This window comes from Xenopus laevis, chromosome 7S (genome assembly GCF_017654675.1).
Source record: "Xenopus laevis strain J_2021 chromosome 7S, Xenopus_laevis_v10.1, whole genome shotgun sequence".
Classification (NCBI taxonomy): domain Eukaryota; kingdom Metazoa; phylum Chordata; class Amphibia; order Anura; family Pipidae; genus Xenopus; species Xenopus laevis.
This window is the reverse complement of record NC_054384.1, coordinates 71554599-71568037: the sequence shown is the minus strand read 5'-3', so window position 1 is coordinate 71568037 and position 13439 is coordinate 71554599. Positions and strand designations below refer to the sequence as shown.

Genomic DNA, 13439 nt, shown 5'->3' with positions numbered 1-13439 from the left:
AATTAAAGTAAAACTTTTGATTTATATAATGTTTGAATGGCGACCAAATATTGAAAAAAAAAAAAACTTGGGGTGTAAAGTGGGGTTTTCCATGCATGATATAATTGTAGCCCAATCCTTTCTTTAGCATTAATCCATTGCCATTATATATTTACTATAAATAAAATGAAAAGGGGTTCAGATTATAACAGATTAGAGGCCTCTGCTTCTTCTCCTATAAAGCAAAATAAGTCACACTTATTCTGGCTTGCCCTAATTCTCAACAATCCCTTTATTAAAAGATCTTTTTTTGTAATCACTTTCAATTTACTGCCAAAAGCTCTGCTATCACTGTCAAGCACATTTTACCAATAAGCAGAAAATGCAGTCACCATTCTACCTCCAGAGGAAGAAGGGGACAAAAGGGTTGCAATTATGTTCTACTTCAGTATGTTCTCTGGGTTCGGGGATTTAAAAAAAAAAAAAAACCATAAAAAAACAAAATAAGCAATAAACTCTGAGTGGAGCTGACAGGAAATCAGTCTTTCCATCCCACTCATCAGATGACTGCATCTGTCAAAGCAATCAGCAATTGGGAGGATCCTGGGCATATCCAAATCACTCCCTAACAGCAGGATTCCCAGGAAAAACTCAGATAAAATAAGCATTGCAATCCAGGTTTACATATATAAAAAACAGGATCAATGTTTTGCGCATCCATGCAATAATAACGGCATATACTTTTTCTGCTAAGAGGCAATTTTGCTTTTCCAGTAATTGACACTTTTCCAGACACCCAGTTTCCCGAAATACTGCATTTGCTGTTCTGGACACTTTTATGACTTACATTTCAGGAAATGCCATTGCACTCTGATGGGAGGAATGCTGACCCCTCCGGAAAAAAGTAAACAAAAATTATGTATATATATATATATATATATATATATATATATATATATATATATATATATATATATATATATATATATATATATATATATATATATATATATATGATAGATAAGATGTTTTTCAAAAATTATAGGTGAGCACAAGGTTCTCGTTTGTTATAATTTATACAGGAGCAGTGGCCAGCTCCATGTTGTAGCTCCCATCCTTTCAGCTATAGCAAGGTGATCCCACTGGTGCCAATAAAAGGGCAACCAAGTTTAGGAGTTTTACTTTGAAAGCAGCAAGCAAGAGTGAGGGAAGGCGTTTGGGGAGATTGGTCGCCGCAAAGATGAGGTGATTAGTCGCCAGGCAACCACATCTCCCCAAAACGCCCAGTGTGGCCTTACCCTTAGGCATTTTTAGTAGATTAAGGCAGAAAATGTTTCAATGTCCTTAATATATTGATAATGGGTTGAGTGTCTATGCGACATGTGAATTTTGTTGTCACAACCTCATTGCACCCCCACTTAATGGTTCTATAAATTAGTGCTGAGCACAACTTTCCCTTGTTTTTTTTTTGCATATATTGATGAATTGTCACATTCAATAATCAACATGATTTTAAATTGATTACAGGTGGTACGTGCCAAGACTCCCTGCTTTGCTTAAAGGGTAAGGAATTTTTAGTAGCTTAAGGCACAAAATGTTTCAATGTTCTTAATATATTGATAGTGGGTTGAGTGCAGTGGACCTCTTGTATTTGTCTATGTGAATTGTGTGGCACAACCTCATTCCACCCCCGCTTAATGTTTTTAAAAATTAAAACTTTTTTTTACATATATTAATGAATTGTCACATTCAGTAGTTGAAATGTGAAGTGATTATATGGTATGTGTCAAAACTTATGGATCCATTTATTTTTTTTAGCAGTGCATAACCATGTTCCCAGTGTGCAACAAGAAGGCAGAATTTGTAGCTATGGTGTTAGAACTTGGATCCCAAAATAATAATACTGAGTGTTAGTATGCGAGGTAGGTGGGAGTTAAGTGATAAATTATATTAAAATAAGGGATATAGCATGAAGATACTAAGTAACATTAAGCTATTCATTAAGGGTTAAACTAAAGAGGCTGAATGGGATCATCTATGCTGGATCTGTAGTAACCAGGGTGGAACATGGGGAGTAGCCTACTTCATGACTGGTAGCTTTGAACTATAGTGCTGAACTATAAATCACCTACTCAGAGAATGCAACAATGTTTTTTATAGTTTTTGTGAGGTGTTACAATACTGGTTAAAGATGCTATTTTGTGTCTTATTTTTAAACTTTTGGACATTGGATTGTATAAATGTTTTAGTTTATTAATGGGTATGTATTTAAATTGATAGGGGTATATGTTTTAAATGGTCGCTTTAGTATGACATCATTGATTAGCCGTTTTCCCACCATTAAGTGGATTTAAGGCATGTACATTGTAGATTTGGCACTTTGAGAAAGTCCTTGGGTTTGGCCGAAATGTCAGTCTTTAGTTCTGCAATAACATTTTTAAGCCCTGTGAATGCGGATCTTTCAGATTGAATGGAGATTATTTGATGATTCTGCACCCAGGCATAATAATGGCTTTTGTCGAGAGTGCCGGTAATATAGTGGAATATATATACACATACAGTATATATATATATATATATATATATATATATATATATATATATATATATATATATATATATATATATATATATATATATATATATATATATTTATATATATATTTTCCCTGCTTGTCACAGACTTCTAAAGCTGTTTGGGCAAATAAAGAAGAATCACTGGAAGCAGGTCTTCACACAAATAATTTGTTTTGTGGCCTTGTGATCTTTTTTCGTTCTGTAATATCCCTACTATGTTACACACACTACCAGCTCCATATAAAGCAAACAGTGGTGGTGGGTTAAAGGCTGCACATCAGACTTCCACCTATGCAGCTGGTGCCCCTTCCTGACGGGATGTGATCCTCCCCCTCTTTCCTCAATAAAAGACTGGCTGGAGGTATATCCACTTTACATTTAACTTCTCATCATTTCAGGAAAGTAAGGAAGCAGTTAGACAACATGGAAACAATAGGGACACAATCACAAGCAGTGATAAAGCAATAATTGCAAATTCCTTATATGGTCTCTGTATAACATGCAAACTTTTCCAATTATTTCTGTAAATATTTTCCATTACACAGAAAACTATTGTCATTCTTTAATACTCCATATAAAGTGGGGAGCTTGTCAGGGACAGTGACGTTAATTCCTGTTAAAACAGCTCTCACCTGCAATTTTGATATTGAGGTTTGCATCCAGTAGCAGGTTTTCAGCCTTCAGATCTCGATGCACAATATTCCTACAGTGACAGAAATGGACAGCTGCCACAATCTGCTTAAACTTTTTGCGGGCTTCTTTCTCTGCCATGCGTCCATGAGCCACCAAGTGGTCTGTTAGAGGTACAAAGAAGGAGAACATGATGGTAAGCACAAAGTTGGGGAGCGGGAAGCATTGTGTTGTGAACAATATAAAGAGGAAAGGTGCAGCAGTTAAAAGAATGTGTATGATGGAAGTGGATGAAGAAAAAGGGGGGCTGTGGTACACTGTGAATAAGCAAAAGAAATTGCTGGTAGACTGATGGGGTAAAACTGGGTAAGGAAGAATTAGAGACTATACAGTCAGGGAATGAGGAGGAGAGAATGGAACGAAAACCAAAATACTCTCAGTATTAGCAACTCTACATCACATTTTTCACATTCAGGATGGTCACTCTACAAACTGCACACAGATACAATTGTATATGATCTTTACAGCTACCAGCCACAAACTATTTGCAAATCTTCTACTGCGAAAGAAGGGTTCACCTTATCCATTTGCTCCATGAAAAACTATAGACAAAAATGTATTCACAAAGAAATAAATATATAAATATATATACACACAAGTAACAAACAGTGTCTTTATACACACCCTCTAAGAAATGTGTCTAAAGAAAGAAAACATCCCTGAAGGCTTATAAATATCAGGTGCTCCTTACTCTGGAGAAACATCTGATTACAAATCACAAGACTAAACTGTCACGCTCTTCATAAAAGGAAACTACAGAAGAACCATAATATGCTACATTCTCTTTAGTATCTGTTGTTACTGACCCACTAGACTTGAATGACTAGGTACTAGGGTTTTTGAATCATTTACATTTTTTGTTTAGTAGCAGCTCTCTAGCCTGGAAATTCAACAACTATCTATATGGTAGGATCCAATTTACTTGCTATAAGGCTGTGGCTGAACAACAGAAGATTAATAGCAGAGAGTCTGAACAAAAACATAAGTTATACAAACCAAATAACTATATCCCAATTAAGATATAATTAATTCTTACTGGAAGCAGATTCAGCCTATTGGGGTTATTTAGTGTTTACATTCTTTTCCACTACAGTAAGGTATGAAGATCTAAATTATGGAAAGATCCGCTATCCGGAAAAGCCCCACACCTGTACCATTAACAGAAGGTTCAGTTTTAATATTACAGCATAATATTCTGAAATACACTTACTGCCATTGGGTTACACTTTTATTTTGGAATAGTTCTTTGTAAAACTTGAAGTGATTTATAGGACAATATAATTCATAGCCCTGCCAAATAGGACAGATTAATCCAATTGTAACAGTCCAGAGTTGTGCTTTTTGCTTTGCCAATTTTTCAGAAAAAAAAACTGACTTTCTGGTTCAACTATTCCCATGTCAGTATCAGAGAAATGGGTCTAATGCTTTGCTTCGTTTTCCCACTTTCCCTTTCCTTAGCCTAACCCACTCATTAGCAACTATGGGAAGGAATGCCGACTGTCTGACTGAACATGGCTGTCCTATTTATAGGAGTGGCTGCTAAAGGAATGCACGGAAACCATACAGTTTCTCTCAATCAGGAATATATTTGGAAAGTGAGGGGAGGTTCAAAAAGGGGATGCAATGGAGGAGAGCTTAGGAGAGAATGCCCAGTCAAAGATGGAGAGCAGGGGATGCCCAATGCTACAAGATATCAGGATTTTGCTAGTAGAGGATTATTGCTTTTTAAATCTTTCCATTTGTAATGCCATGTAAAAGGAATCAGTCTCAAAGAAGAAATCCAATTATATAACCATGCAAAACATGGATTAATACTAGGAATAAATTGTATATACATGTCTACAAAACAGTATTTTCAGCAACAGCAAGGGGTTAACTGAAGAAATGATTCCCACACACACACATGATGCATCCTGTTTACATTGATAGGCTGCTGGACACACAACAGGTCCATTTCTCATTAGCAGTGACGAGTCATAACTAACCCATTTTCTGCTGCAAAGGCCAGCAACCAATTGGACAAAAATCTGCAGTTTCCTGGCCTTCCAACACTCAGCACAGAGGTCCACTATGTTGAAGTTAATTCCCAAACCTCACCCATCTGAAGAATAACCAAAATTACCATTAGCGTTCAAGGGGAAATCACCTTCAGTAAAGTTCTTTACAAATGGCACTACTTAGCAAAATACTACTATCTACTCTGTTCCTACTGATTACAGTGGTCTTTGCAAAATGGTGTATAAAAGAATATGAATTTCAATACAGCACTTGCTTCCAATCTTATTAACAAGAAGGGTGTTTCAGACATCGTACATGGGGCTTATACATAAGAGTTTTCTCCTGTGCTCCCAAGTTCATTTTAAATGCATTCCACTGCAGGGGAGCGCAGAATGAAACTTGGTCTTTAATTCTTCTGGGATGTACTCAAACAGACTTGTGTAAGATCTGAACATAGGTGCAACACAACATGACAAACACCACAAATGGACAGCACTTCTGGACAAAAGTTTATTGTAGTAGACTGCTGGGCAACGTGTTGCATTCCACCTGATGTGTAAAAGCCCTTAAAATTATAATGCTGTTAAAGAAACCGTAACAGCAAAAAATTAACGTGCATCAAAGTAATTACAATATAATATACTGTTGCCCTGCACTAGTAAAACTGGTGTGTTTGCTTCAGAAACTTTACTATAGTTTATATAAACAAGCTGATGTGTAACCATGGCGGCAAACCTTCAAGCTTGAAAAGGCACAGGTCACATAGCAGGTAACGGATAAGTTCTGTTGGTGTTTTATCTGTTATCTGCTGTGTATCTTGTGCCTTTTCACCTTTTTTTTTTCCAGCATGAATGGCTGCCCCATGGCTACACAGCAGCTTGCTTAGAAACACTATAGTTTTTCTTAATCAGTGCAGGGCAGCAGTATATTTTATTTTAATTACTTTAATATTAATTTTTTATATCACTGTTCCTTTAAGCGTTTCCCGTTCCTGTAAACAGACAACTATAGGGGCAGGTTAAAACACAGTGGTAGAGGAAAGGACGAGAGTGTCATCCAAATACTTTGTCTTTTTTTTTTTAACTTTCTTTCTACCATGAGTAAAAACACCGCAGCACTGAGACATCACCCCCATCACAACAAACCTCTATTTACATAGGACACTAACTCAGCAGTAGATCATTCATCATGTCCAAACAAGAACAACAAAAGAGAAGCTGCCTTCACATTCCAACTTTAATAAATCAATATATTTAATGGGGAACTATCGCCAATTTGATATCAGTTATAAATAACTGATTCCAATACAAACAAAATCTAACAAAATAACTGCCTTTTGCATCAAATCTTTCGTTACTTACTTCAGTATGATGAAGCTTATATTAAATGTTCATGATATTTCCCCTTTAACCAAAACATGTTACACAAATTTTTAACAGTAAAGCAAAAACAACAGCAAACCGAAAGTTTCAGATAAATATTCAGTATACTTAAGAACACACACACTTCTGTTTCGCTTTAACTGACAGGGCAGGAAACCATACATTAAACAAACTAAATCAGCCCAAATCACTCCCTCCATAAAGAAGGCATTCTATTATATACTTTTACATGAATGATGGAAAGGGTAACTTTTGGGAAATCATCTTTCAAGTGCTGGGAATCCACATGTTGCAGAATATGACACTCACCAAATATCTCTCCTCCACTTGCATACTCAGTAACCAAATAGATCATTCGTTCCGTCTCCATTACCTGTGGGGAAAAAGGAAATGGTGTGACAAAGCATGTATTATGGAAAAGAACACACAGAAATACATCACATGGAACTATTTGTCATAAGATGTAATGTATAAAAACACGCACAAATGTATATCTACATACATATGCATATTTATATTATATACATACATATACAGTATGGGATAAATATATATATATATCCACATACTTATTCTAAACTAATTGCAGATCTTGTGGTCGCTGTAGCCTTGGATATAATGGTTGTCTAATAAGTCAAGCAGGCTACCAAGAATTTATAGACTCTGCCATCAAACCATAACCTGAAAAGGTATTTCACAACCTCACCTTGTACTGATACTATCATTAAAGGGGTGGCTAGCCTTTAAGTTACTTTTAGAAAGTTATAGCATGTCTTATTTGCAATTGTTTTTACTTATTTAAGATAGTTTTTGAATTATTTCCTGTTCTGCCTCTTTCAAGCTTTCAAATGGGGGGTCACTGACCCCAGAAGCCAAAAACTACTGCTCTGTGAAGCTACAATTATATTGCTATTGTTTTATTACTTATTTTTTTATGCAGGCCCTCTTCTATTCATATTTCAATCTCTCGTTCAACCAACTGCCTGGTTGCTAGAGTAAAGGGCAAAAGTGCTTTAAGGGATTTTTTTTCAAAATTACACTGTTAACACTGAAAATAAATCACTCTACAGTATAAAATTTCATTCGTAATCATCAAATTTTTTTTTTTTATTTGCAATATAGTTGTGTAGGCAGCCATCTCAGGTCATTTCGCCTGGTCATATGCTTTCAGAAAAAGCAAGCACTTTAGGATAGAACTGCTTTCTGGCAGGTTGTTGTTTCTTTGACTTAATGTCACTGAATGTGGCTCTTAAAATTATATAATTAAAGTATAAACCCTGCATTAAAAGGCAAGGTCCTTTTTAAGGGATTTAAAAATGTATTTATTTATTAAATGAATTAATTTTTTTGCACACATTTTTTCTTCAGAAAAAAAGTGTAAATTGCCTCAATTTCCAGATCAATATAGGAAAAATAATGAAGAATAATAATAAGAATAATAGTAATGTAAAGATGGCATGACATACCTGGTAAAGGCGAATGATATGGGGATGACACAGCATCTTCATAATCTGGACCTCCCGGAAAATTTTCTTTAGGTTCTCATCATCCAGCTTAGTTTTGTCGATGATCTTTATTGCAACCTGATCAAGATAACACAATGAGAAAATGGCATTACAAAAAGCAAGTATATGTGTCTTAGAAAACACCATTAGCATCAATACGGATTTGTGAAGTGCAAATTGAAATAATTTTAGGATTTAGAGCATTCCATGGTTTGTAGGTGCTTTGTAATTGGTTTCCCTTTCTTTCCATAGAAACATTTTATATTTACTGAAAGGTAAAAATGTAAAAGCAAAGGATCCCTCAGATATTATGTATGATTCAAGTATCTATCAAGTATCTTTCGGTCTCTGAAAGCTCTCGGTTATAAGCCAAATTATTAACTACTGCTATATAACATTTCACACTTTTCTCTTAAATTGGGGGGTGTACAACCAACTGTCTCGTACTTAGATATGGCAGTCATTTAAAGAAGAACTAAAGATTGTAGCTATGGATTGACATTATAAGTGTTAATGCAATAAGGGATTTGAGCATCCTTTAAGAGAACTAAATCCAGCATAAATCTAGGACATGCAGCAATATAAATGTACCTATAATGCCATAAATTTGAGTCTGATCCGATCAAGCAGATGTTACATGAGAAAACACTGCTGGGGGGTTTGCACTTACATATCATCTTTCCCTTGACAGTGATGTTGATGGCAGTGAAGTGGCAATGAATAATAACACAGGGCAGATTCATCTGATCACAGAGCTGGACATAAAACTGGTATAAAATCTTGAAGCTAGCAATCATTTAGATATATTGGTTGTGTTTTATGTGGAACTGTGGAACAACCCCTTTCTTACATGCGTTCATACAGTTTGGCAAAAAAGGTGAACACTATTTGAACTGCCAAAAATAAAGCAAAGCCCCCTTCCGTTGTTCCATAGTAAACTGATAAGATTCTGAGACTTGAAGTAAAGAAGAGGGACAAGATGTCCCAGAATCCATCACTTCACATGGCAAAGCCATGAATAGTGCCAATAAGCTGCAAACTTCATCAGCAGTGGGCAATACAACAGGTAATACTGGCCCGATTCCGACAAGCTTAAGCGATAGCCTGCAGAGAACGTTATTATAAAAATATATGCAGTATGGCTTTTCTACTAACACAAACAATATTTGCTAATTTCTTATCCACCTTTTGCTAAATCTCCAAATATTGCCCGCTGAGGTGCTAGATGTATCTGAATATGTAATGTGGATCTGCAATAGGAATTAACCTCATCCCAAAATTGTTTAATCAATGGACAGAACCATAGACAGTGGTAAATATCTGCTTTTGATATCTGGCATTTTAGACAAGTGTTAGAATCAGACCAATCCATTTTTCCACAATTCAGGAGAAAAATAGCCCCTATGTAATTTATTCAAAAGCATAACATGAAAGTGACTTGAATTAAGAAATAATAAAGATTTGATGTTAACCATTTCCTTCCCAAAGTTCTTATCCAATAATGGAACTTTTTAAGATTTTGTGTAGAAGGGAAGTAGAAGGTCATATTGTAACCAATCAAAAAACAAGCAATCAATCTGGGTATCAGTTTTCTGTGATGGGATAGTGGGAGTCACTGTTTGTACATAATGCCTAACTAGTAAGTATGAGAAAAAATCCCAAGCTATTAAAGGTATCACTCTTTAATATCACAAAGCGTATAGAGATTTGTAGAGGTGGGCATTAAGGGTCAGACCACAAGAGCAGATTCGGGGAGATCTAGTCGCCAGGTGACTAATCGCCTCTTCTTCTGGGCGTCAATCTCCTCGAACTGCCTTTAAGTGTCTTCCCATCCGCTATAATGAAAAGTCGTCTGCGCTAAAGCACATGCAACGCTTCGTTTTCCAAAGTCGACCGAAGTTTCCACGTGAAGACACGCAAAGACAGTTCGGGGAGATTGTCACCCAGAAGAAGAGGCGATTAGTCGCCAGGCGACTAAATCTCCCTGAATCTGCCCATGTGGACTGACCCTAAGGGGTATATTTCTGTTATCTATGTTGCTCATAGCAACCAATCAGATATCCACTTCTTCAAAAGCATGATAAATAGAACCCTAAAGGTGGCCGATACAGGATAAGATGCACTCGATCACCAGAGAAATCAAACCTCCCAGATCAATATCTGCCGTACTGCAAGTTGGAGTGATATCACCCCCTCCCTTTTCCCCCCCAGCAGCCAAACAAAAGAACAATGGGAAGGTAACCAGATAGCAGCTCCCTAACACAAGATAACAGCTGCCTGGTAGATCTGAGAACAACACTCAATAGTAAAAACCCATGTCTCACTGAGACACATTCAGTTATATTGAGAAGGAAAAACAGCAGCCTGCCAGAAAGCATTTCTCTCCTAAAGTGTAGGCACAAGTCACATGACCAGGGGCAGCTGGATTTCAAAATTGAATATAAAAAAATTGCTCTTTTGAGAAATGGATTTCAGAGCAGAATTCTGCTGGAGTACCACTATTAACTGATGCGTTTTGAAAAAAACATGTTTTCCGATGGCAGGATCCCTTTAATAAAAAAAACCCTACCCCCTGCCCTACATAGGCCCCCTTCTCTCCTCCCCCTAGCCTAGCTGCCACCCGGGCAAATGCCTATAACTCTTTACTTACCCCTCCATGCAGATTCCGTCCATCGGAGTTCACGGGCGCCATCTTCTTCCCTTCGGTAATCTTCGGAACGAGACTGGTGAAGCGGCGCATGCACAGTTGGAGCAATTTTCTGTTTCGCGACAACTGTGCATGCGCCGAAACTCACAAAAATTGCTGAATCACCGGTCTCATTTTGAAGATTACCGAAACGGCTACAGATGAAGCCCGTGAACTATGCTGGACAGAATCTGCACAGAGGGGTAAATTAAGAGTTAGGGGAATTTGCCCCGGGGGGGGGGAGAAAGCTAGGCTGGGGGGTGAGGGGTGGTCTATGTAGGAAAGGGGTAAAGTTTTTTTTTTAATTAAGGGTTTATTGCTCCTTTAAGTAGGACAATGCCACATATGTGCTTGTGAGGTAGAAGCAAAACAAATATGTAGGCAGTAAACAAAACCATGACAAAGATGAACAAAATATTACTGTCTGCTGGTCTTTTGTGCATGGGGGAAATTGTGAATAATTTACTGTATCCTTCAGCACCTTGCTTTTCTGATAAGTGAATATCTGTACCCAATCTTCACTGAGTATTCAACACACACCCCTCTTCTCACACCTCCTTGCTTCATGTTTACAAAGCAGATGAATTGAGTGCTTGTCTTGGAAGGGGGGGAGGTCTCTCCACATATCAGGAGAGGGGGAACACTGGCGTCTGCTCCTACTCCCCCCACATATATACGGCCTTCTTTTTTCCTTTTCTGCTGCCCATGCAACGTCTACCTAATTCCTGCAAGCAACATATAAACTTCACTTTGTTGCATTCACACACACTCAATTACCTTGCCATACTTGCAAAAGCTTTTCTGGCATGAGACAATAACGTTCTCAGTTTGTGTAACTATTCATTCCACGATGCACAAAATGTGACCAAACTACAACATTAAGGGAAAGTTTGTGGGATACCATGAACAAGTTACTGTTTTAACTCTTTTGACTGAATAATCATAATGTATTATGTGTACATCCAGCCGAGATTCGAAGGCAAAGAAACAAGCAGGTCTGGACTGAGAATTAAAATAGGCCCTGGCATTTTACACAGAGGCCTAATCAGCCCACACAGAGGCCCAAACAGCCCCCACCAGCCCACTAAATACAGGAACCTTATAGCAGCCCCTCTGGCATTTGCCAGAACCGACAGATTGCCAGTCCGGGCCAGGAAAAGAGGATACAACTGGCGGGACTTTTGTTGTTTTGTTGATAATCTGTAATAGAATCACACATTTGCTTAAGGCCTGATTCATTTTAATTCCTGCAAAGAAGATGCTAATGTGACATTAGCTTTTGGCAGTTTTATATGGCTTACATAAGAAGAATTAGCATCTAATTATGTATTTTAAAGATGCCACTTTTTCAAACTCAGGCTCAAAATTCCCCTCAGAGAAATAAAGCAGCCCCCTAAGCACCAGATTCTGTAAAGCTAAAAGAGAAAATAAATTGCTTCTGTGACATAGCTGACCTTATGATGCAGTTAATGGTAACATATTTGTAGTTACTAGTGTCTCTCTGGTGCCTTGCCCATTTTACCAACCTAGGCTGATGGCCGACGGTGAGATTTGTGGCCCATCCTAAAACTGCACCACTGCAGGCAACAACTCCCCTGGCTAGAATTGAAATTGCAGATGGTAAAACCTATGAATCCTGTTATCAGGCAACCGTTACACATGTGCCTGAAGTACCAGTTTCCCATAATCTATAATGAAATTTTACTTGTTTCATGGCATTTTCTCAGAACAAAGATGTGACTACACGTCCTCAAAAGAGGAATTGCCCTTAAATGGAATAGTTAATTCAGACATGTCTACGCTGTGGTGAATGAGCACAGTTTAATTGAAAAAATGCAATCTGAAACATGATATATGCAGAAGTATTCAGCACTATTTCAATAAAAGGGCAAGTATACCCACTTGTTGAACATACAATTAAAAAGTAGGGCTTGAACATATTTTTTTCCCTGTTGTGAAGAAAAATATATGGTTTTATTTATTTCTTAATGGGGTGGTTCACCTTTTAGTTAACTTTTAATATGTTATAAAATGTGCTAGTCCTAACAACTTTGCAATTGGTTCTCATTAGGGATGCACCGAATCTATTATTTTGGATTTGGTAGAACCCCTGAATCCTTATCTTTCTATGCTGGCCCTCTCCCATTGATGTTCCAGTCTCACTCAAATCACTGCCTGGTTACTATGGTAAATAAGACACTAGCAATCAGCTGCTGAAATAAAGTTCCTCTTGAGGAAACTTCAGAAAACCGCATGTTTTTAACGGTTATTCACTTTATAGCAGAAGAAAAAGCTTTTTTTGAAAGAGATTAGACACCCACAAAAGAGGAGATTTCTTACAGGACAATAATCTTATGTGTCATTGCCCATAAGGTTTGCCTGAAGATGCTCTTGCTCCAAATCATGGAAGACGAGAAATATTCAGCCGAATACCAAACCGAATCCGAATCCGAATTTGCATATACAAATTAGGGATGGGAAGGGGAAAATTTTTTACTTCCTTGTTTTTTGTCATGCGATTTCCCTCCCACCCCTAATTTGCATATGCAAATTAGGATTTGGATTCAGTTTGGCCTGGGAGAAGGATTCGGACGAATCCAAATCCTGCCGAAGAAGGCCGAA

At 37.4% G+C, this 13439-nt stretch overlaps 1 protein-coding gene across 2 annotated transcripts in view; it reads right to left on the bottom strand.

Moving 5' to 3' along the window:
- The window catches only part of sik3.S (SIK family kinase 3 S homeolog), a 76001-nt gene that overhangs the window by 44486 nt on the left and 18076 nt on the right, over window positions 1-13439 (bottom strand). For both annotated transcript variants that reach the window (XM_041571380.1, XM_018227750.2), the window contains exons 2-4: window positions 8093-8209; window positions 6936-6999; window positions 3189-3350 (exon numbers count right to left, since the gene is read on the bottom strand). In XM_041571380.1, the coding sequence (XP_041427314.1) occupies window positions 3189-3350; window positions 6936-6999; window positions 8093-8134 (268 nt within the window). In that variant the 5' untranslated portion in view covers window positions 8135-8209. The remainder of the gene's footprint in view (window positions 1-3188; window positions 3351-6935; window positions 7000-8092; window positions 8210-13439) is intronic.